Below are 25896 nucleotides of genomic sequence, written 5' to 3' on the forward strand. Positions count from 1 at the left end.
CCCTAGATTTTCTGAGATTGTGTTTATCGCAAGAATAAAAGTGGTTGGAAGATTCTTGTTTATCTATTTATAATGCATTAATGAGTCTAACGGCTTGAATTTATCTTTTCAAAGAGTTTTTATCTTTTGAAACAGATTGAAGATTATCCTCGAAATAATAAATCGAATTTTTGTTTTTTATAAAAATGCAAATTCTTTGGAGCTTGCCTCATAGAAGGCACTGGAACATCTAAGAGACAAGCTGGGGCAAACAGTTATGCTAGAATTTTCACCTGTAAATTCATATGTTCTACAGGTAGTCAAGTTGCAGGTTACAGGTCAAATGAAGCACAGGTCCTCTATAGCTATGAAGCTGACGTCCAGCAGCTAAGTAAGCTAGAAGCAGCCTCGAAGAATATTCCCCAGAATCTTTGAACCAAGTCTCTGCCCGAGTAAATAGGAGCCACCTTCTACGAACTAGCCGTTGGAGAAGACCAGTTCAAATTGAAGAAGCCTTTGACCAGGAGAGATGGAGAAAAAGGAGGAACCACTCCAGCCCTCAACCCCGGGATTCCAGGAGTAATCCAAGGGTGCCGTTGAAGAGAACTTAGAAGGCGGAAATAGCATATAAAGAAGAGGGGATTATCTTAGAGGGATCAACACAATGAATAGAGCTATAGTTATTAAGCATTGTACGCAAATTGTTATCCATCTGATTAAATTACTATTACCATTGTAACTTGTAAACCTTGAATACCTAGTGGATTGGTGGACTCATAGCCACCCGCAGTTTTTACCCTTGTTCTTGGGGTTTTCTGCGTCACCATTTCGTGTGTCTTCTCCCCCTTTTTCGATTGATCATATCTTAGCCGATTTCATCCTTGCTATCTAGCTGTAGTTGTCGCAACCCAGGTCGAACCTGGAGATCAGTTTTTTGACCAAAAAAAGAACCTTTTAACTTTTTTTTTCTTTGAAACAACCATTTAGTTTCAAAATTATACACTCTCAATCAAGAAATCGTAGGATTTTACTCTAATTTAATTATGAGCGCGGAAACAACTATATGGCCGAATCCATGTATAATTCAAAAAGTTAATTAGAACACACAATCTACTCTAAAGTTTATACCTTTGAAACTTAATTGTAAATACGAAGGGAGCCAAGGATTGTCAGTGCAAATCCCTCTATTGACAGTCAATACACACACGATCAAAGCTGCCTTGAGTGTTTTGGCTTAAAATAGAATATTGAACAAGATCTCTCAGGGTATGTGTTTAGATCCAATTTCTCATTTTTAGGAGGCAATATGAATCCTCTAATTAATTGTATGATCATCTAAGTGATTCATTGGTATTTATAATTAACAAAAAAACACCACCTTAAAAATATAAACCTAGAAGGAATAGGATTAGTATTCAATTAATCATCATCACACGCCACGTGGACCCCACATATACACACACGTACACTGGCGGGCCCCATTGCTTGCGGGCCAAGGAAATCGGAAGAGCCTTGTGTTGCAAGCTTGAGTGCTAGCTTAGCAGGATTGTAGGGGTTGGGTCTGGTTCGATTACGTAGCTAGGGGTTCTGGTGGCTGGGTACGGGTTAGAGAGGCTGGAGGTGTAGGGTGGTGGCTGGTGGTGTGGATTGGTGGTAGGCGTTTTTTTTAATTAATTTTTAAGATGGAATTTCCCTCAAATTTTCGACGGATTTTTTCGTGGCCTGAAAATCTCTTCCTACAAATGAATTATGTCGAAAGGGACAGTTTTTCCACTACAAGAAAACATGCTATTTCCGACGGGAAATTTATGTCGGAAACACCCTAAATTCCGTCGAAAATCCCGTTTTCGATAAATTCCATCGGAAATGGTTGTCACAAAAGGGTTCGTAGGAAAAACGACCTTTTCCAAGGGAAATTTCGTCGGAATCACTTTTTCGACGGAATTCCGACAAAAAATTCCGTCATAGCCAATTTTTAGGCACCGGAAAATTCCGTCGTAAATTTCAGACGAATTCAGAATCCGTCGAAAATTTCCGATAGAATTTCCGTCGGAAATTTCTTTTAAAAATATAAAAAATAAAAAAACATGCCGCACCACCACCGATGCGGCGTATCACCACCTCAACAAACCCTAACCACTGTCACTATCCCCTATATCAGACCACCATCAGCAAAACAACCACCACCACTAACGTCATCCACCACCTAACACAAAACCAGACCCACCTAACCCAAATGACAACCACCACCGAAAATCCCCACAACCCCTAACTTAAACGACCCACCACCACCGAAAATCCCCACAACCCTTAACTTCAACGACCCACCACCACCGAAAATCCCCCCAACCCCTAACTTCAACGACCCACCACCACAACCCAGATCCACGTACCCTTAACCCAAACCCGAACTCGGCTCCACCCACTCAAACCCTTACCAAAGCATCCAAAAATTCCGACCAAAAAAATACATAAAAAATCCAACTTTAACCCAGATTTATCAACCACCACTACAAACTTGTCAAACACAATTTGAAAAAACAAATAAAATTAAAATTAAGAAAAAAAATGGATACATACCTTATTTAATTTTGACCACACAAAACCACGAAATTGGGTTTACAAGGCCAAATTCGAACATGAAAACTCTAGATCTAGAGTTTTCATGGTCGAATTTGACCTAAAAACCTTCGTTTCCACCTTTGGTGTTAAAGTGTGTTGGTGTACGTTGTTGTTCACGTCGGTGTTCTTGTGGCGGCGGGAGTTACTGTCGGCGAAGGAACAAGAAAGAGAAGGAGGAAAGAAAAAGAGGAGCGAGAAGGAGAACGAGAAGTAGAAGAAGAGGAAAGAGGAAGAGTGAAAAGGAGAACGAAGGAGCAGGGGAGAACGAAGAAGAAGAAAAGAGAAGGAGAAGGAAGAGGGGAGAACGAAGAAGAGGAAAAAGGACAGAGAAGGAGAGAAGATGAGATCGAAAGAGAGGCGGAAATAAGAAAAGGGGGAAGGCCTTCATTTTAGGGTTTAAATGGGAAAAAAAAAACAATTCTAACTTTTTTTCAAAAATTTTCTGACGGACTATAAATCCGTCGAAAATTGTAAATTACGAAGGAAAATTCCGTCAGAAAGCACATGTACTCTGACGGAATTTATTTACGTAAGAAATTTCCGACGGATTTTTTTAAAATTCGTCAGAAGTATCCAACAGAACAGAAATCCGTCGGAAATTTTACTTTTTCAGACGGAATTTCGGGTCCGTCGTAACCAATCCGTTGGAATTTGTCTGTTTTCTAGTAGTGTCTTACCAAAACATTTTTGACAACTAGTTCCGACGAAATTCCCGTCGGAAACGGGTTTTCCGACGGATTTCAGGGTGTTTCCGACATAATTTTTCCGTTGGAAATAGGCTGTTTTTTAGTAGTGTTCCCCCTAATCGGAAACGGCATCCCTAATTGACCTTGAATCGACCCAATCTCATTGGAGCCTTCTCATGCTCCTGTGTTTCGTTCCTCGTCGCCGCAAATCGCTCCAATGTCACCGTCTGGCTTTACACCCACGTCGTCCTTTATCTAGCTCTCCGACACTCGTTTTCCCGCCTTTTCGCAACATCCATGTTGCGCTTCACGAAGGGACATGAATTGGGTTTAAAGACGGGGTTAGGGAAAGGGAGGGGATGGCATGAGGTTGCCGACGACGAAGGAAGGATCGATTGTCATCGGCTGCTGGAACGGAAAGGGGGTGGGGGTTGACAGTGAGTGGTGGGCTGGGAATATTTTTTTTTGTTTATTTAATTATTTTAATATAATTATTTAATTGTAAATTTTATTTTTTTATTTCAATAATCACTTTAAAAATATCTTTTAATTATTTAAGGACCAACCACATAATGACACGTGTTATATGTTACCTTATCAACCGATTACCTTCTACTTTAACAGGTTTTTACTCATTTTAATTAAATACCCTTTAAAAGTCGACTTATTTTGAGTTAATTAAAATCTTGGCTTATTTAACCATATTATGAAAGGTTGATTTAGGTCCTGTTTAGTGGTAGCGTTTGAGGTGCAGGTTAGCGTTTTGAGCAGTCAAAACACTACTAGAAAAAATTTATTCTTGACAAATTTTCCTTTTCAATATACTAAATGTTCATACTTTTTTTTATGTGTTCATTTTTTACGTGTTTTTTTTTATACTTAATGTTCATTTATTTAATGTGTTCATATATTTTTATGAAATGTTCATTTAATTATTGGTGTGGTCCAGCTATTTTATGGTTGTATGATAAATGTTCATTTCTAATACATTAAATATTCATTTCTTTTTTTGACATGTTCACTTTTTATTACTAATTGGTCATTTTTTACATGTTAACTTTTTTTATATGTTCATTTTTTTTCGTGTTAATTTTTTTACGTGTTATTTATTTTATTTATTTTTATTTTTTTATGTGTTCATTTTAAGGCCGTGGTTAGCAAATATATGATTATATGATAACGACGTTCATTTTTAATAAATGATCATTTTTTAATAACATTTTTTAGTATTAAAAGTTCATTTTTTTCATGTCTATATTAACTAAATGTTCATTTGATAGAGTGTGGTATTGATTTGAGCGAGTATGTCGTCTGAATTATTTGATTTGGGCTGCGCATTTTAGGTCTCCCCTTGTTGGAGCTATTCTAGCTGCATAAGTATGTTGCTAATTAAGACCCATTGATAAATCCAATAGTGAAATAGATAGGATTGACCCATTATTTAGTATAGTAGAAAGAGAGATACATTAAAGTCAGTACTTAGTCCTTTTCCTAAAAAGACCGGTTAAAAAGCAATTTTTAATCACTGTTGAAAAAAAAATGTGTTTAAAGTATTGTGAAAGTGAGATAGTAGATTGGAATCATGTGGTGGGAGGGTTTTTATTTTTTATTGTTTATTGTTTTTTTTTATTTTGACAAATTTAGATAATCATTGTACGGACTATGCATTGTATGAACTCGGAAGATAGCATATTTATGGTGGAGACACTTTTCTTTTAAAAGTGAAGAAGTAACTCCTTTTTCAGTAGGGTAGTGACTTTAAAAAGTAGCTTAGCCACATTCCATTATGAATGTTAAAATATTAAGATAAATGTTCTAATGTCAAACAAGCCGAAAACTAAAAACACAAAATGGGTAATCACTAATTAGTGTGTTTATAAAAAATCATTATGGTGCCCATCATCTTAATACTAGTGTTTTTGCAAATTAATGTCTCAAATTCGCGTTACCTAGATTACTCAGAATTTAATTGTTCCCATGACTCGTCAAGAAGTTACCTTCTTCAAGGCTTGTTTGACAACAATCGCAACCAACTGCTTTCTAATTTGGCCTCCGAAATATCTACCGCCAATGATGGTTTTGTTACAAAAAAGCAAGGCTTAGAAAATGAAGAACCTGCTTATGGCCTTGCCTTGTGCCGAGGTGACCTTGATCGCGATGATTGTAAAGAATGTGTTAACAAGGCTGGCGAATTGTTAAAAAGGGTGTGTCAAACTTGGGAAGGAATAATTTGGATGGAAAATTGCATCCTTCGTTTTTCAAACTATTCTTTTTTTAATCTCCTACAACTAGAACCCAACACAGGGCTTCAAAACAACGATTTTATCACGGATCATGTCGAAGATTGGACTAAGTTGCTCAACGACACGTTGAGAATCGTAACGTCTAAGGCAGCTTCGGTCAAGTCCGGTAACAAGTTTGCTACTACAAAGGCATGGTTTTCACCGTTAAATCAGAATTTGTACGCTTTGGCTCAATGTACTCCAAACTTGACAAGGGAAGATTGTACCGAGTGCTTCGGTGTAGCTAAAACCCTTTTTAGTAGCCTTTTGCGTCGAGGGGGAATTGTGCTAACGCCTAGTTGTAATCTAAGGTATGAATTATATGAATTTTTTAACTTAACAAAATTGAAGCCGCCATCAAGCTCACCAATATCAAGCATAGCGCCTTCTCCTACAGATGCTGCAACAATTATTCCAGGTATGTAAATTAAGTTTTGCTTTAGAAAATTTTTTATATTACCACTATCTATCGATCCATTTCAACATAATTGACATAATTAATTTAATCACGATTTTTAATGTAATAGTTTGAATTTAATGTAATAACTAGTGCGTAGCCCGAGCGATGCTCCGGATTATTTTTCTTACCACTTGTAAGGAATAAATACGTTTATTCTTTATTATTTATTTATTCAATATTTGTTTATAATTTATAATAGTTTCCCATTAAACCTTTGAATAATTATTTATGAAACAACTATTGACTAATTATATAAACATGTTCTTGTACAAAAATTATAGACATATCCTTTGTATATAATTTATAAAATGATGAAAATAAAGACATAATTAATATCAAAATAATTAAATAGCTAAAATTTATTACGATAGCTAATTTTTCTTGCTTGTATGTATTATCTCGATTATCATAATTAGCAAATAATTGGATCGATTTTTTTTTTTTTTTAGGAATTGCAGTTATTAAATGTTCAGATCTCCATCCAATCCATATACTTAATATTTATGAGCCGAGTATTGAAAACATGATTAATATATGGATGAGTGGTAAGACACCTAATGCATATTATTGTAGTTGTGAGTTTGAATCTCATAATAGACATTTTTATTAGAATATGCTCATAGTTGAAAGATGACATGACGAAATTAAATATTACTCCATCAACTTTTATTTTAACCCACGCCTGATTAGGAGGTGACCATGAATCAGGAAGGTTTGGGACAACAAACCTGATCGCCCCTCGTCTTCAGCTTCTCATTTTTCCTCCAAGAACTTGCTGCAAGTTTTAATGGAAGACTCGCAATGTCGTCTGAATTAGGGGTCTTTCCCTTTGTAATCCAAGCATTGTTTGGCAACGCGGCAACGCATATATATTTTAAATGTGCATATCTTTCATTGCATATCAGCAAAGACTAAAAATTTGATTTTCAAAAAATAAATATTAATACGAATTTATGACCTATGTATTTTCCTGACAATAAATCATATTTTCAAGTCAAAGAAAGTTATGCGAATAATGTACAAAGTAAAAATGTGCCAACTAAAAAAATAATAGATAGTGTATGAATTGATGACGTGGATTTATTGAGTAATAATAAGAAAAACAAACCTTACATCAAACTCTAATTCTACCTTTTATTAGCATAATAATGTATTTATAGGCTAGCAAAATATAACCAAGAATTATAATAGACTTAGAAAATAAAAAATCCTAACATATTACTAAAAAACTATGTTTTTTTTTTTTTTTTTTTTTTGAAAAAACTTAAAACTTTGATATAGTTACAAGTTAAAATAGCTATTTAAAATATTATTAATAATATAGCTTTTTTTTTAATGTACTTTTCTTTAATAAATGAATATGCAACCCATTATTGTTTTTCTCTTTCCTCGCAAATTTAAAAGAAGGGAAGAAAGTAAAAATTTTATGAAATGGGCTTCTCATCCGTCATCACTCATCAAGTCATCAGTACTCATCACTACTTTACTTTTCCATCAAATCGAATTTTAACTTTTGAGCCAAACACAATGGATAAGGATTACTTTCTTTTACTTTTCATTCCTTTATTTCCATTTCTCTTCGTCCATTTATTCCCCATCATTAGTTACAATTTCCACGTTAATTCATATAAATTAGTTACTCCCTCCGTTTCAAGTTACTATCAACAATTACAAAAAATGGTCGTTTCACATTACTTGCAACAAGTTTTTTTTTTCCCTTTTATATTAAGTTTTTAGTGTGATTTTATAAAATTACCCTTACTTTAGTTTTTAAACACCTTAATTAAACTCCTTATTTTATTTCATTAACTTAAACTCTAAATTGATTAACGTAATCATTTCCACCAAAATCATTCCCTCCCAATTAAATTCATCATCACTTTCAATTGCCAACCACCACCAATAGCATCACCACCACTACCACCACCACCACCATACCCAAAATTTCTCTCTCTTTCTTCACTGATCTACCCTCAATTCGACCGCAACACCTCGCCGGAAGTCACGTCGCTGTCGGTTGTCCCCTCGCTTGTGGGTTTTGGGTTCGAAATCTGGGTTGTGGGTTTTGGTGTTCAATATCTGAGTTCATGGGTTTTGGGGTTCGAATTTTGGGTTCGTGGGTGGTGATGGGTTATGGATTCGTGGGTGGTGGCAGATTCGTGGATCGTGATGGGTAGTGGATTCGTGAAGATGATGGGTTATGAATTCGTGGTGGCGGATTTTGGATTCTGGGTTTAGGATTCGTCGGTTGTAATGGTTGGTGGTGGGTTGTAGTGGGTTCGGTGTTTGCTGGATTCGTGGGTGGTGGCGGATTCGTGGGTCGGTTTAGGGTTGTGGGTGGTGGTGGGTTGTAGTGGGTTTAGTGTTTGCTAGTTTCATGGTGGTGGATGGTTTCGTGGTGCTCGGTGGTGGACTAGTGGTGGTGCAAGGTGTTGGTGGTGGTGCTAGGTGTTGGTTTTGGGTTGGATCAACACTTAAGTGTATCCCTAATTTTTCAATAATCAAGCTTATGATCTTTTGCCTACAAGTCCGCAATTCCCTCCTTTGTTGCAAGTAACTTGAAACGGAGGGAGTATACAAAAACTATTGAGTCAATCCAGCCTGACCACTTAGTTTGTTAGTCCAGCTATTGTTTTTTGTGCGACATTACAAACTTCTTACACCCTCATTTCCACCCACCACCACCAACAATACTCCCACTCAATCCTACTTCACTTTCTCTCTCCTCCCTCACCTTTAACTCACCCCTATTTTCTCCCTCCTCAACTTTCTGCTAAATTACTAATTTTTATTTGTTCATAATTCATGCTTGAATTAAAGAGGATGGTAAGGATAGTGAAAATAAATATTGTTGATTATGTTTGTCCATGATTTATACTTAAATGGGCTTGATAATTGATTGAGATTTTTGGATTTTTCGAAATAGCCCAAAAAATCGCTTTGGGGCTTTCTTGTGTGATGTATGATTGTTGAAATTGATTCTTCTATATGATTGTATGTTGAATTGTGAGCGTTTTGATAACAAATGCATGTATTTTGGTTGAGAAATGAGCAGGTTATGTTATACCCATGAGCTTAGGACGGGATCTCCAATGGTGATTCCACCATTGCTGACCTTTTAATTATTTTTATCAAACAATAAGTTCTATATTCTTGATTATATCGATGATATCCTCTATAAGTTGGATGATATCATTCATTGTCCAAATGATATCCTGTATTAGTTCCATGATATCCTCTATTAGTTCAATGATATCGTCATCTATTATATAGGTTTCATAATTTTATTTATAGTTTGAATGATATCCTCTATTGGTTCTATGATATAAGATGATATCATCAATTGCCTAGATTATATCATTTATAGGCTGGATGATATATATCCTCTAATAGCTATATAATATCATTTGTAGGCTGGATGATATATATCCTCTAATAGCTATATAATATCATTTGTAGGCTGGATGATATCCTCTATTAGTTTGTTGGATGATATCTAACTAATAAAAGATATCATCACTACTAGAAAACAGGTCATTTCCGTCGGAAACACCTTGAAATCCGTCGAAAAACACTTTTCCGTCAGAACTGCTGTCGAAAACGTGTTTGTAGGAAAATTAAACTTTTCCGTCGGAAAAATTTTTCCGACGAAATTTCTGTTAAAAGAGGTTTTTTCGGTACCAGAAAAGTCCATTGTAAATTTCCGACGGATACACTTCCATTAGAAATCTCCGACGGAATTTCCGTCGGAAAATTCTTTTGCGAAATAAAAAAAAAAATACGTCGTGCCACCACCGGCACGGCGAATCATCACCTCCAATTTAAACCAACCTGAGCCATGAGACACAACAATAAACCCAGCGTCACCCGTCACACCACCACCACCCCACCTAACCCACAAATCAGCACATCCCATCCACCACCACAACCCAAAAATCTGCACCGCCCACCACAACCACCACCCCACCAGACACATATCCACCCAAAGATCGACTGAACCCTTATCCAAAATCCCATTAAAACCAGATCCATGGAATTCATATCCAAAACCCCACCAAACCCAGATCCACCAAAACCTTGAACGAACCCTTATCCCAATCCCAAATCCAGCACCCTAAAACACCCAAACCCTGACCGAACTTGCACCCAAACCCACCCACCTAAAACCATCAACACGGTCAAACCAACCAACACAGCCCATAAATTAAATTAAAAATCAAAAACAAAAATAAAAAAATTTAAGCTTCGAATTTCACATCAAACTTGGTTTAATAAGGCCAAATTCGACCATGAAAAATCTAGATCTAGCATTTTCGTGGTCGAATTTGACCTTAAAACCCATTAATTTGTTTTAAACCATGACCATAAACAACCATTACCGTTAGAGAACGAAAAGAAGAAGAGAAGAGAAGAGAAGAGAAGAGAAGATGGAAGAGGAGATGAGAGGAGAGAAAAAGGGAAGAGGAGAGGAGAGAGAAAGAGAAGATGAGAGGAAGAAAGAAGAGAGAGGCGGAGAAATGTAAGAGGGGTAGGTGGGGGTGAGCCGTTTTAATTAGGGTTTAGTTTTTTTTTTTTTTAACTAAAATTCCGTCGGAAAGGAATTAAAATCCGTCGGAAATTCCGTCAGAAAGAAATTAAAATCCGTCGGAAAAATTTCCGACGGAATTTTATATCCGTCATAAAATTAAAATCCGTCGGAAATCGCATCGGAAAGGAATTAAAATCCGTCGGAAAAATTTCCGACGGAATTTTATATCCGTCGTAAAATATAATATTTTCGACGGATTTCCCGTCAAAAATAAAGAGATTTCTGACGGATTAAAATTCCGTCGAAAATTTCCCATGCGTTAAAATTCTGTCGGAAATAATGGAAATCGAATCCGTCAGAAATTTCGTACTTTCCGACAGATTTTAGTGTCCGTCGGAACCGTTTCGTCGGAAATAACATGTTTTCTAGTAGTGCATCCAACCAATAGAGGATATCATATAGCCAATAAAAGATATCATCCAGTTAGTAGAGGATATCATCCAGCCAATAGAGAATATCATCCAACCAATAGAGGATATCATCCACCAATTGAAATATCATCCTGTCAATAAAGGATATCATATATCCAATAAAAGATATCATCCAGGATATCATCACTACTAAAATTCGGCCAAATTGCGACCTCCTCAAACGGTCGCTGAAAATAGCAAAAACGGTCGCAAAACATAATTGCGTCCGTCAACGGACGTAACATGGTGGTCGTTATTCTCGTGGTCGCAAAAAACAATTTTGCGACCGTTTGACGGTCGCAGATTTTTTGCGACCGTTTTTACTATTTTCAACGACCAACCTATAAACGGTCGCAAATATTCATAATTGCGACTGCCATATGTACCGGTCGCAAATCTTGAATTTAGCGACGGCTTATGGCGGTCGCTAATCGTTTTAAAAAAAAACAAAAAAAAAGTGGATCACTGCCTGTACTTCTCAGGCAGCAGCGTCACCACCACTCCCCCCCAAACCAACTCCACCACCGTTAGGTCCCACCCAAGCGAACTCCACCCACCACCACTAACTGTCTGCATATTCTACCCAGCCCCCACCGAAAATTCCTACCCAAACGAACTAACTCCACCCACCACCACCGCACGCCTTAAACATCCTTCACCCACCACCACCAGGCACCAGCCACCAGCCACCCTAATTTTTACCCACAAAAATAAATATATAACAAAAAAAGACCCACAAAACTAAACCTACAAAATTGTAAAATTAAACATAAAACCAAAAATTCATATGAATATCAAATTAACGAATTTAATAAAAAAAACGAATGAATCAAAATCACAAAAATTAAACAAATTTATCATGAACATCAAAACCAAAATGAACAAAACTTAATCATTATAAATCAAACAAAAACTAACGAAAAGCATTCTAAACTATCGATTCAAACAAAAGCAAAATAAAAATCATAAAAATGAATGATAACTAAAATTAACGAAAATCAAACAAAACCAAACATGGAAATTCGAAAAAAAAAACCCAAAATTTCCAAAAAAATCAACATACCTTAACAAATATTTCATCCTCTTTGGGTTTATATGGTCAAATTCGACCATGAAAACTCCAGATCTGAAATTTTCTTGCTCGAATTCGACCATGAACACCAAAATTATTCAGTTGTAAACGAAAATCCGAACACCCAAATTGTTTGTTGCAAAAATTCGAAATCGAAAATAAAGAAAAAAAATGTAGAAAAAGAGAACAAATATGGAGGAAATGGTGATGCAAACGCCGTTTAATGAAGCATAAACACATAAGAATAAGAAGAAGGAAAAGAGGAAAGAGATCGGGGATAAGACGAAGAGAAGAAGGAGAAGAGGAAACAGATCAGGAAAAGGATATAGGAAAGAGAAGAAGAAGAGAGGAGGAAAGAGAGAGGAGAGAGGCGTGAGGAGAGAGAGAGGAAAGAAAGAGTGAGCGGCTATCAACTGATTAGGGTTAGGAGTGGACCTTTTTTATACCTTTTTTTAAATAAATAAAAAAAGCACCTTTGCGACCGGTAATAGCGGTTGTAATTTTGCGACCGTTTAAGAAACGGTCGTAATTGTTGCATTTTGCGACCGCTACAAACGGTCGCAACCAAATTAATTTAATTTTGAATTATTTTTTATATGTATTTTATTTTTAAAATATATTAAAATACCTTTGCGATCGTTTTATAACCCAAAAATGGTCGCAAATTTGCGAGCGCTTTAAAAACGGTCGCAAATGTGCGACTGTGTGAAAATCGATCGCAAATATCATTTTTTGCGACCGTTTCCATGACGGTCGTAGAAAAACGGTCGCAAAATGGCCGAATTTTAGTAGTGCATCCCGCTAATAGAGGATATCATCTCACTAATTAAGGATATCAAAAATCCGCATTTTGTCGGTCCGGATTGACAAAATATTTCGTTAGTCTAGACAGACACAATACCTTCTCCACCCAATAATACTTAACAAATTGCATAAAAATAATTTATCGTGTTCCTCATGTATACTATCACTACGTACGTCGCTAGTTTTGTCCATTATTACACCATTTCTTTCAAGTTTCAACACTGTACTTGAAAACTATTGGCATATTTACTTAAAGTAAAACTTTTGTGTAGAACGGACTCACGTGAGTCCGGACTTGATAACAATGCTGGTTCTTCATCCTCAACCTTTGGGTCGATTCATTTACGCACCTTCGAAACTTTCATTATCTCTGTCCTGTTTCGAATTTGGGAGAAATTCATCCCAAATTCCATCAATTTGGTCCGAAAAAGAGGGAGAATTCATCACAAATTCCATTGATTTAGAATCATGAACAGATCTAGAATCCAATTTAGCTAAAACATTTAATTATTATCCCACCTCTTGCTTCGATGGGGCTTGAGATTGCTTCATCAGCCCATATAAAACTTCAGAGACCTCAATTTCAATGGCGTCTTCTGTTGACGGCATGACGCCGACGATTTCGAAGACGATTTCTGGAGCGTATTTAGGTCCATTAGCCGCCTTCTACACCGGAATAGAATAGTGTCAAATCCACAGAAACACATACATACATCACTGGAGAACAAGGGGATGAATAGAACACTGACAATATGCGGTGTGAATTGAATCAGATGGGCAAGGTATTGGACGTTCATTGTCAGGTTTTAGATTAGTATGGTCAGGTATTAGATAAATATTAATTGGTTTAATATTTGTCAGGAATTATAAATTTTTAGTCAGGAATAAGATAATTTTTATCAGAAATAAGACTATTTTAGTTAGGAATAAGATAATTTTTTATCAGAAATAAGACTAATTTAGTCAGGAATAACATATTTTTTATCGGAAAAAAAACTATTTTAGTCAGGAATAAGATAATTTTTTTCAAGAAATAAGACAATATTATCGATTTTTGTTGCTGAGCCCGGTCTCACATGAGTCCGTTCTACCCAAAACCTTCTCTTACTTAAATCATTACTTGATTCATATTTCTTGTAAATTTTAAAGTTAAAGGGACATGAATATTTTATATTGATCATTTGAAATATAACAATTGTAATATTTTAATGATTATATATATAGTTCATAATTGACATTTTTTCGAAGGAATAAATTTTATAGGATTTTTTTTTATCAGAAATACCTAATAAAACTCAGATTATGTGAAAAACTACCTAATTAAAAGATGTTGTAAGAAACTAGCTGATAAAAGATAAAATATTGTTGCAAAAAATTACCAAATAAAGGGTAAAATATTATAAAATATTAGCTTTGCCGGATTTCCACCATTGACCCACCTAAAAATACCCCCGAAATAACCTCTATCTTTCTTCCCCATATCTAAAACTACTTGCTTAAAATTACCTTCACCATGCCGAAACCACACTTTAACCCCGTAACCACCACCTCTGACCCTAAAAACCACCATTTCGAATCAAGAAACTACCTAACTTGAAAAAAACCCCAACCACCCCAAAATACCTTACTCCCTTAAAAACAAACCCCTATGGTGGTTTTGGGGTATTTTGATGCGGGTCAATGTCGTATAATTAGGCCAACGGTAGAATTCGGCCAAATGTTGTATCTTACAACATTATACATTTTATAAGTTAGTTTTTTACAATATATTTTTTTTAGGTAGTTTCTTACAAAATTTATTTAATTAAGTAGTTTCTGGCAAAAAATCCATTATTTTACTTAAAGTAGAATTGTCAACATTTTTTTATTTACCAAATTTTTAGTTTTAACTCATTATCATTATTTTTTGGTTTCTTGAAAAATATTTGTTTATGTTGGATTAAAATTATCAAAAATTATATATATTTGCATTGTAAATATTATAAGACTAATTGTGTCCATATTATAATGTGAAAATGAACCAATTATTACGGATATGTTCTAAAAGTTCCCTAGTGTTTAAAGTTACCACAAAAACAATTAAAGTTACCCTTAGGGCCTGTTCATATTTACTGAACTGAGCTGAACTGAACTGAACTGAACTGATTGGAACTGAACTGAACTGAACTGAACTGATTGGAACTGAACTGAACTGAACTGATTGGAACTGAACTGAACTGAATTGAGCTGAAATAAATATTTTATATGAGAGGGAAATTAAGAGCTGAACTGAACTGAACTGAACTGAACTGATTGGAACTGAACTGAACTGAACTGAACTGATTGGAACTGAACTGAACTGAACTGATTGGAACTGAACTGAACTGAACTGAACTGAAATTAAGTAAATGTAAACAGGCCCTTAGACTCGCTTTATATTACAATAAAATTAACGTACACTTACCTTACACAAGACTTATTGCATGTTTATCATTAGAATAATATATTAGTCACATTCCAAATAATATCTTAGTCATATTCCAAAGGAACGCTGGACAATTAAAAAAATTTACTTAATTATCAAGTCTTTCACAATTTTCGAAAATTTTAAGGTAAAGGATAGGATACCTACACTTTCAATGACATTTAGATAATTAAACCACTATATAATTCTTCAGGAAAGAAGAAGGCGACTGCAAAGAAAATAGCTGTGGCGACCATTGTGCTGTTAGCGGTTATGGGATTGTTAATAACAGGCATTTGTGCCTTTCGAAAGAAAGCAAAAAAGTACCCTTCTCCAGACGTTAAAAATGGTATTTATCCAAATCATATACAGTGTGAATTTCTATTTAACTTTGAATAATATATACAATGAAGTTAGCAAATGTCTCACATGTTGCTATATATAGTGCTTGATGATTTGATAACTGCGGAGTCATTGATGTTCGATTTGAAAACACTCGAAGCTGCCACGAACAACTTTTCTGATGACAACAAGCTTGGCCAAGGCGGATTTGGCACTGTTTATAAGGTAACCAATGGGTCAAGATCCTCCTACGAATTCGAATATTGAATTAGCTATCACGTATTCACAATATATAGTAGCTACCAATTTGATGTTTATGTAGTGGTGATTGAGACTACACTTGGTAGAGAGGACTCATGTTCGATCTCCCGCAACAACTATCGGGAGGGGATTGAAACCTAACCACCTAGAACTAATCCCTGAATCCGGATTAGGTCAAAGGGTGAAACGGATGGAATACCAAAAAACAATATATAGTAGCTTGAACGAAGATACTCTGTTAGTTTCTATTCAAATGGATCACTTGCAAATATAGTAAGTTTGTAGTATTGTTATTGTTCAAGCAAAAATGGGCGATTTTGTATGCGGCTGACCACATTATATGGCCGTTGTAAGCTAAGTGGCTGTTAAACATTGATCGAGTAGCGCTTGTTGTGTTGATTGGGTAACCCTTATAGCATTGATAGAATAACACTTATAATGCTGACAAAAAATAATAACTCCTGTAACATTGACCAAGTAACCCCTATAACACCCAAACGAAATAAACTCATATACCGTATGGCCAATTAAATATAAGAATTTTGTAGAGTAATAATAATAATTGTAATATTTACTTAAGTTAATTTATTTTTCGTAACCTCGTAATAGAATTTCTTCGTATCATAGGGAACTTTGGCAAATGGACAAGAGATAGCAGTTAAAAGACTATCAAAGGTATCTAGCCAAGGAGCAGAAGAATTCAAGAATGAGGTTGTATTAATAGCCAATCTTCAACATAGAAATTTGGTTAAGCTATTGGGATTTTGCTTAGCAGGAGAAGAGAAGTCACTCGTGTTTGAATTTGTTCCAAACAAAAGCCTCGACTACTTTCTATTTGGTATGTTCCGTAACAAACTCTAATCTTATAATACTCCATCGGTCCCAGATAATTGATACAATAGACTATTTTCACTATCAAAATACACAGAGTATTAACATTGAATATAGTTTTATTTAATGCAATAAATTCCCCATATTTTATCATGAATATGTTGTTAGAAATGTTATTTACTACTGTATGGGATATATAATGACTCAACTCATTACTTTATATAAAAAGCCTTCAATATACCAATAAACCATGCAAGTTAATAAAAGTACACTAGCCCAAGCCTACAGGGCCGTTCCTAGTATTATGGTGGCCTATGGCCTATGGGCAAAAATATTAATTGGGGCCCTAATTTAGCAAATAAATTAGAAATTTTTTAAAAAAATTTCTTCAAAATTGTACTTTAACTTTATTATTGAGCATAATGACTAAAAACATCAAATTTCATACAAAAAAATAAATTAATAAATAAATAAAATAAAAACAGATGTAAAACTTAAAATGTATACTATAGAGTAAAACAAATTTCATAAAAATGTTCTTGTACTACATGGCGTTCTTTTTTATTTAATGTTTAATATTCCATATCATCAACTTATATTAAAAAAAAAAAAAAAAAAAAAATAGAGTCTCATTTCAAGTCATCAACCTATATTAAAAATTTATATTGTGATTCATAAAAATATTCAACCATGCAAATTCAATTTCTAACACTAGGTATTAAACTTTTTACAAAAGAAAATTGTTAACAAATAAATTGTACGAGTAAGAACATTACAAAGTATTATAAATACCAAGTCACATTGTATGACTCTCTCTCCCACTTTCTTTATTCCTTCTATTTCTCTTACTCTCTTGTGCTCTGATTAACTGAGATGCTTAGGGTTGGCCCATGATCATCATTTTGGTTCCACCCCTGAACAATTATGTATTCGTAAAAATAGAAAGAGCTTGAAATTCCAATAATATACCAACAACAACTTAATTATTAATAGTTTTATTTTGCAAAAATTATACTTCGTAATGTATAACCAGTTTAATTAATGTAAAAAAATATAATGTAATAAGTTTGTAGAAGGATAATAATATATTTATTTTCCGGAAATTTGGTTTTATTTATTTATTTTGGGGTAATTTTAGATTACTTAAAGCAGCTTTACAATGGATGCAATTATAGACCTAATTTTATCAAAACCCTGTGTTTACATAACGTTCCAATCGGTACAAACTCTTATTGGTTAATTAACATTAATTTATGATTTAAAAAAAAAAAATTAATTTATTGTGGCCTACTAATATTAGAGACACTGTAGTCGTTTTATTAATAGAAAAAAAGGTCACTATGTTAAAATAAATACCATTGTGTTATTATGAAGGTCATAAGAGGTTAATTTATATTTTTCACAAACTATTGGGTCAGTCCAGCCTGACCAAATAGTTTGTCAGTAAATCTATTATTTTTTGTAAGATATTACAAACTTCTCACACCCTTATTTTTTACTTACCACCACCAACAATACTCCCACTCAATCCTATTTCACTTTCTCTCTCCTCCCTCACCTTTAATCCACCCCTATTTTCTTTCTCCTCAACTTCCTGCTAAATTACTTTATTTTATTTGTTCATAATTCATGCTTGAATTGAAATTTTGAAGAGGATGGTAAGGAAAGTGAAAAAAAATATTGATTATATTTGTTCATGATTTATGCTTGAATTGGCTTGATAATTGATTGAGATTCTCGAATTTTTCGAAAATAGGCGAAAAATCGATTTGGAGCTTTCTTGTGTGATGTATAATTGTCGAAATCGATTGTTCTATATGATTGTATGTTGAATTGTGAGCGTTTTGATAACAAATGCATGTATTTTGGTTGAAAAATGAGCATGTTATGTTATACCCATGAGCTTAGTATGGGACCTTTAATGGTGATTCCACCATTGTTAACCTTTTAATTATATTTATAAAATAAATTCTATTTTCTTGACTATATCATCTATAATAAGTTGGATGCTATCCTTCATCCATTGTCCATATGATATCTTGTATTAGTTTCATGATATCCTCTATTAGTGCAATGATATGTTCTATTATATAGGTTTCATGATATTATCTATACTTTGGATGATATCCTCTATTGGTTCTATGATATCATCTATAAGCTGGATGATATCATCTATTGCCTAGATTATATCTTTTATTGGCTATATGATATCATTTGTAAGCTGGATGATATCCTTTATTAGTTTATTGGATGATATCCACCTAATAGAGTTTATCATTCAGCCAATAGAGGATATCATATAGCCAATTAATACAAGATATCATATATCCAATCTAATATATATATATATATATATATATAAAGGGGAGTTTTTTCCCGAGATTTTAGAGCGCCACGTAGGATTTTTATTTTTAAAAAATTATAAGAGCGCCACATTAATATTTTTAAAACACTACAATAGAATTATACCACCTAAGATTAGTTAACGTGCCACGTAGGATTATAATTTATAGTTATATCTAATAAATAATTCAAGTGCCACATAAGTATAATTAACCAATGAGATTTTAATGGTTACATACTTACATTAATTAAATACGTAATGTTATCTTTTGAAATTAGAAATTTTATCTACTATTTTAAAACAAATACGAAGAAAATGATATATTACATACAACTAATAAAATAACAAATGTAATCACATAAAGTCATAAATATGAAGAATATTTTTAAAAAAAAAAAAAAAATAGATCGACCCGTGCATCGCACGGGCTTCATCTAGTAAAGAATATCATCCAGTTAGTAGAGGATATCATCCAGCCAATAGAGGATATCATCCACCTAATAAAGGATATCATCTAGCCAGTACAAATATCATCTTGCCATTAAAGGATATCATATAGCCAATAAAAGATATCATCTACTTAGTAAAGGATATAATCTAGTCAATAGAAGATATCATCCAGCCAATAAAGGATATCATTCCGCTAATTGAGAATATCAAAAATCCGCATTTTGTCAATCCGCACTGACGAAACGTTTCTTTAGTCTGGACTGACACAATACCTTCTTTATATTTGTTTAATGAAATTTTAATATACTAGTCAATGATAGTAACTGTCACTGTATTAAAATTAGGGTCACTATGTTCAAAATAACGACGTATTTTAGATTCACAATAAATATTAAAGTTCACACGAGTATTACATTATCAGAATGAGGTTCATGATCGTGTGTGTGCTCTACCAAATTTCCAATATCTTATTAGTAGAGGTGCTTGCATGGTACATACGTTTGAATAAAAACAAAATGGAAATAACATGTCATAGAAATAGTAATAATGAACATATCGCTACAGTGAAAATACATACTATTTTCTCTTAAAATGTAATGAACATATACCTAGAGTGAAATAAACATACTGTTAAATAATGTTCTTTATCAGAAAACATGATGTACTTCATATTTGTTTATTATGTACATCTAATTATTAATACTATGTTCTTTTCATATATTCATTATTATATCAGATAATAATGTCTATTAAATATATTGATAAACTATTGTAAATGTTCATGTTCTTTGATAGATTGTTAGTGTAATGTACTTTTATTTGTAATATGTTCATTGTTTATTGTTAAATGTTTTTTGAATTTTGTCTTTAAATTATAGTGGGTAAATATAAATAGGGAATGTTCATTACATAATATTACATATTTTTTAAAATTATTTTTAAAGAAGTTCTTTAGATTTACAAAAAGAGCATAAAGTTGCATGTTCTTTACAAAATAGCTATATACTTTTTACAAAATAGTTATATGTTCTTTCAACTATTTTTTTTAAAAAAAAAATAAATAAAGCATTAATTGTACGTACGCCTCTATTAAAAATTTCAATACTCTATGGCAAATTGGCAATTTTGAAATTGATTGACCTTACTGATTTTAATTACTCCGTATGTAACATCAAACCTCGTAGAGGCACGGAAGCAAGGAGAGTTGAAATGGAGTATGCGTTACGAAATTATTAAAGGCATTGCTAGGGGATTACTTTACCTTCATCAAGACTCTCAACCAAGGATCATCCATCGTGATCTTAAGTCTGCAAATATTTTACTTGATGCAAACATGAACCCAAAGATTGCTGATTTTGGTTTGGCAAGAATCTCCGAAGTTGATCAAAGTGTGAATGCCACCACCAGAATTGTTGGAACATAGTAAGATTTTTATTTTATTTTTATTTTTGTTAAGGTAAACTTTTGTTTTTTCTTTCACAAAACACTTTTTTCACATACTTTTAAGTCAAATTATTAGTTTTCATATTTTGAGTTATTTTATATTGTATAAGATGAAAAATGGTTAGGAAAAATTGTCACAAGAATAATAAGACATTTAATCAGTCTTCTAAATTAATAACGATCTTTGGATTATTCCAAAGTAATGAAACGACCTATTTGATCATTTGCTCAAAATAAAATGTGACACGTTTAATACACTTGTCATATTATGATTGGTTAAATATTAAAAAAAATTATTAAAAACTATCTCTTTAGTTAAAATACCCACTTCCCCCATTGTTCCAACCAAACCCCTTCCCCAAACAACCACAACAGTCCATTCCCGCCCCTTCCCCGCTAGTAGATCACCACTATCCCTTGTTGGTCTTACAGAACCACCCCCTTCCCCACCGGCAATCACTAAACATCCCTTTTCCTTTCCCTTACACCAGCATTGGCCTGCACCCTCTTCAAAACCCCAAGCATCCTAGCCATCACACCTTCTTAGAAATCATCACACCCATCCCGAAACCTACCCTTAGCCATCGGAACCCATGCCCACATCCACCCTGGCCTTAAACTAGCCTGAATGTGCAAGAGTGTGGCAGTATAAGGGAAGAGAGAGAGAGAGAGAGAGAGAGACTAGGTAGTGGTGGGCGGATTAGAGGGTTAGAGTAAATTGGAGAAGAGGGTCAGGGTTGAGGTCAAGGTAATAGAGTATAGAACATAGTCCCTGGCCTCAACGCATCTACTTTAGCTGGTTGAGTTGGTGAATGGTAAGGAGGGGATTTTTTTTAAAAATGTTAATAAATTCTACTGTTAAATACTTCCTCTGTTTTTTTTTTTAGTTGACATCATTCTATTATCACGCTTTCCAACGCATGTTTTTAACTTTAATTATCAATATTATAAAATTATAAAAAGTGAATATTAATAAAATATACATATAGACGATTCAAACAAGATCCCACATGAGTATGTTTTATCGTATCTATAAACCACAAAAGCGAGTCGGAGCGTGTTGTGTGAATAGTGTAAAAGTCAAATGGTGTCAACTAAAAAAAACGGAGGAAGTAATATACAGGGAAATTCTCATTGGTACACCCGTGGTTTTGACTTTTCCTATTGATACACTCTTAAAATTTTTCCTTCCCAACGGTACACCCGTGGTTTGGACTTTTGCAAACTGTGACTAACACCGTTAAAAACTATTTCACTAAGTTAAAATAATTAAGTAAAAGACTATAGTACCCCTTTTAAACATTTAATGTTTCAATTTGCGTGTCAAAAATTGTTTGGCTAAAGTTTTGGAAGTCATTTTAGTTCTCACGAATCCAAACCTTAGAATTGTCAAAAAAATAACGCAAATGTCTCATGTGCGTGTGAAACAATGTCTCAGTTTGCGTGTCCTTACTTTTTTGTGATAGTAATTTTTCGGTTAAGGTTTTAGCGGTGATTTTCATTCTTTATGGAAATAAATTGAACTTGAAATTGTCAAAAAATTAACGAAAATGTCTTGAAATTGATAATTGTAATTTTCGAATTTGGGGTTGCGAATTTGTCGTTGGGGGTTGTGAATTTGGGCAGTGTTGCTGCTATGTGCGGTGGCTGTGATTGGGTGTTGGTGCCGATTGGTGGTGATGCGAGGGAACATGGGAAAGGGGCAGCAAAAGGGTTGGTAATTGATGGTGGTTCGATGTGGTTCTGCTGCTGATTGGTGGTTGTTGTGGTGGTTAGAGCGGTTGTGTGAAGTGGTGGTTAATTGTGGCTGGTTATGATGGTGGTATTGTGAGTCTTGGAAGGAGCAGGGAAGTTGTTTGGGTGGCTGGAGTCACGGGCAAGGGATTGGACAGCTGGTGGGTGGGGAAGGAGTGGTGGCTAGGCGGTGGTTAGATGGTGGTTGCAATGAGTTTGATGTTCAATAGTGGCGGTGGATTAGGCAATGGGTGGGAAGGAGTGGTGGGTGGGTAAGAGTGGTGGTTGGACGGTGGTTGGGTGGTGGTAACGGAAATACTAACGGTGTAAGACAGTACAAGTTGTAGTGGTTTTTAACAAACTATGATTTAGGTGGTAGCCAAAAAAAAAAAAAAAAAAAAAAAAAAAAAATTAATAGGTAGCAAATCTGAAGCGAGGTATTTTAGGTGGTAGCAAATGTCAAAATTTCCTATAGAAAATTATGATCAAAATAAGGAGTTATTATAAATTTTGTTTGGATTTTTTGGATCAACTTAAATGAGCTTATAATTGATTGGTCTCCACATCTTTGTCAATGGCAGTGTCATGTTTCACAGTATTATTTGAAGCAAATTTGATTTGTTAGTCATTGAGATTTATTTATTTATTTATTTATTTATTTATTTTTAAATTATTATTGAATAGCTAAATTAAAATTCAATTCAACACAAGAAAATAAAAATTAGTGACCAAAAAAAGACTTCCTATCTCCAAGCAGCCAAACTAGCACACTTTTCTCTGAAGGACACTTTGACAATGAAAATTCGGTTTACCTTCACCTACTCTCAAAGTATCTAGCTCACTAAGGTGAGTCGTGTTGACCCATAGAAGATTCTAAGATGGTTGGGTAGTTCGTCTAACCTAAATCATGTATGGATTTGTTTTCGTATTTTGGTTGATTAAACATATTATATTAAATACAAGTATAAAAATTTATCAACTCTGCGAAACCAACCCTTTTAGAGTTGCAATTTAAGGAAGCAACTCTTTATATACTACTTTCGTTAACATTTAGTTGCAACTTTGGGATATTTTTCGAGAGACATAAAATATTCCAAAATTGCAACTAAATATTAACGGAGGTAGTACAAGACATGAAATTTACAGTTCTGTGTTGTTTTTCTTTTATTTACTTTGAGCGAAGTATTTGTTTATTGTAGCGGTTACATGGCTCCAGAATATGCAATGCATGGACAATTTTCTGTAAAATCAGATGTTTATAGTTTTGGCGTGTTGGTTTTGGAGATTGTTTGCGGTAAGAAAATTAGTGCTGGATTCCTGCCGCATGGAGACCTCTTAACATATGTGAGTATAAGTTATTTTATCAATCATATATATGGTACTCCATATGATCGTATTTGATTAAGTTTCAAGCTAATTGGGAGATCAAAAATCTAATTTATTCTCTTTTATGACTACAATTTTCTTAGGCTTGGAGATGTTTAACCGAGGAAAAACCCTTGGAATTCATGGACCCAACTTTGAAAGATTCATACTCGAGCGCTGAAGTATTGAGATCCATTCATTTAGGCTTGTGGTGCGCGCAAGAGAACATAGAAGCGAGGCCAACCATGTGCAAAGTTGTCGTCATGCTCAATACCGATTCTGCCATCGACACAATGCCTATACCTCAATGCCCTCGATCATTTTATCAAAGTAGTAATGAATCATATCTTGTATCGAGGTTAAGTCAGCCTTCAACGACGACATCAAGCAGTGCTAATAATGAGCCAACTATGTTATCTGAAAATCAAGTTACAATTACTGAGTTGCATCCAAGGTAATTGCGTAACTCTGTTATTGAAGAAAAATATTCAAAAGTTGATTTCTAAGCTAGTGTAAATATTTACCCTTGTGTAAATATTTTCCAAGGCCTGTATTGTGTATTGTCTAATGTTCGTATATTGTAGTTATATTAACGACAATATTTGTTTGTATCTTGTAAGCTTTGTTTTGTAACGAATAAATATTGTGTGTTCTGTATTATTTGTATAATATTGATGCCCTTTAGCGCAAACACTTTGAAATTGAAGGCCTAGACTACATGTGCTATTTATAATACTATAACTTTAGAGAACGGTTAAGTTTTAAACTCAATATCAATCTCTTTAGGGAGTAATAATAAATGAATGAGAATCAAGTTTACACAACCTTTTTGTCCTTGCTTCAATATTACTCGGTCTTTTCATGCACATTCAAACATATTGAAACGTATTTAACTAATTATATGTTGGACATTTGATTCAAAGTAGTGCCAAGTTTAAAAGAAATTTGTTTGGTACTTTGTTAAAGTCAAAGGTCAAAAGGGATTAATCAAAATTTGACCAAATTAAATCTTATTGGCTAGAAATCTGAACTCAGCCAAATTGATCTAATGCTGACATGGTTTTAATTGAAAATCCAACGAATAGTCGTAAAAAAACAAATTAAAAAAAAAAATTATAATAAAAAATAAAAAAAAGCCTAAACTGCTAGTTAGGGAAAAACTGACAATACCTCAATAAAATTTTCAAACCATATAAACCAGTCCCTTGCTCCAAAAAATTCAGTCAAAGGATTCAAGGCAAGCTCATAATTGCAGCCTTCAACCAATAAAATTTTTGCTTGTAATGAACATATAGTTATTTTGTAAAAAAAACGTACAACATATAGTTATTTTACAAAAAACATCTAGTTTTATGTTCTTTATATATATCTAAACTACATCCATAATATTAATAAAGAACACAATAATATAATGTAATAAACATTATCTTTATTCAGCCACCATAATCTAAAAATTAAATTAAAAGAAAACAATTAACATTATGTCACAAATAAAAGTGCGAATAAAAAAATATTATTTAACAGCATGTTATGTTCTTTGCTATTCTATAACATGTTGTTTTCACTTTAACTAAATGTTCTTTAGATTTCTATACAATGTTCTTTCTGCCAATTTTTATGGAACGGATGGACCATGCGCATGGTACATCCGTCTCCACGAATCACTAATTGTATTTCATTGGATAAGGGTTCTCAAAAGATTTTTCAATGAAAAAATACTAAAAGCTTTTCCGAAAAAAATATGGAAGAAGGAAAAAAAAGTTTATGCGGAAAAAAAATT

The 25896-nt window shown here is 33.8% G+C and overlaps 1 protein-coding gene across 1 annotated transcript; it reads left to right on the forward strand.

Annotated features, from left to right (window-relative positions):
- Window positions 1-4761: 4761 nt before the first annotated feature.
- LOC145610354 (cysteine-rich receptor-like protein kinase 8) lies at window positions 4762-24801 on the forward strand. Its single transcript, XM_081665692.1, has 7 exons — window positions 4762-5987; window positions 15561-15695; window positions 15792-15913; window positions 16577-16787; window positions 20759-20996; window positions 23951-24095; window positions 24221-24801. The coding sequence occupies exons 1-7, from the start codon at window positions 5177-5179 to the stop codon at window positions 24572-24574; spliced, it is 2016 nt and encodes a 671-aa protein (XP_081521818.1). The 5' UTR covers window positions 4762-5176; the 3' UTR covers window positions 24575-24801.
- Window positions 24802-25896: the final 1095 nt, after the last annotated feature.

This window comes from Chenopodium album, chromosome 24 (genome assembly GCF_948465745.1).
Source record: "Chenopodium album chromosome 24, dcCheAlbu1.1, whole genome shotgun sequence".
NCBI lineage: Eukaryota > Viridiplantae > Streptophyta > Magnoliopsida > Caryophyllales > Amaranthaceae > Chenopodium > Chenopodium album.

Excerpts from the sequence above, each read along its gene's own strand:
- LOC145610354 (XM_081665692.1), top strand. The coding sequence starts at position 5,177 with ATGGTGCCCATCATCTTAATACTAGTGTTTTTGCAAATTAATGTCTCA. Across the intron at positions 15,696-15,791 it reads TTCTCCAGACGTTAAAAATG|TGCTTGATGATTTGATAACT; the intron begins GTATTTATCCAA and ends TGCTATATATAG. Across the intron at positions 24,096-24,220 it reads ATGGAGACCTCTTAACATAT|GCTTGGAGATGTTTAACCGA; the intron begins GTGAGTATAAGT and ends CAATTTTCTTAG.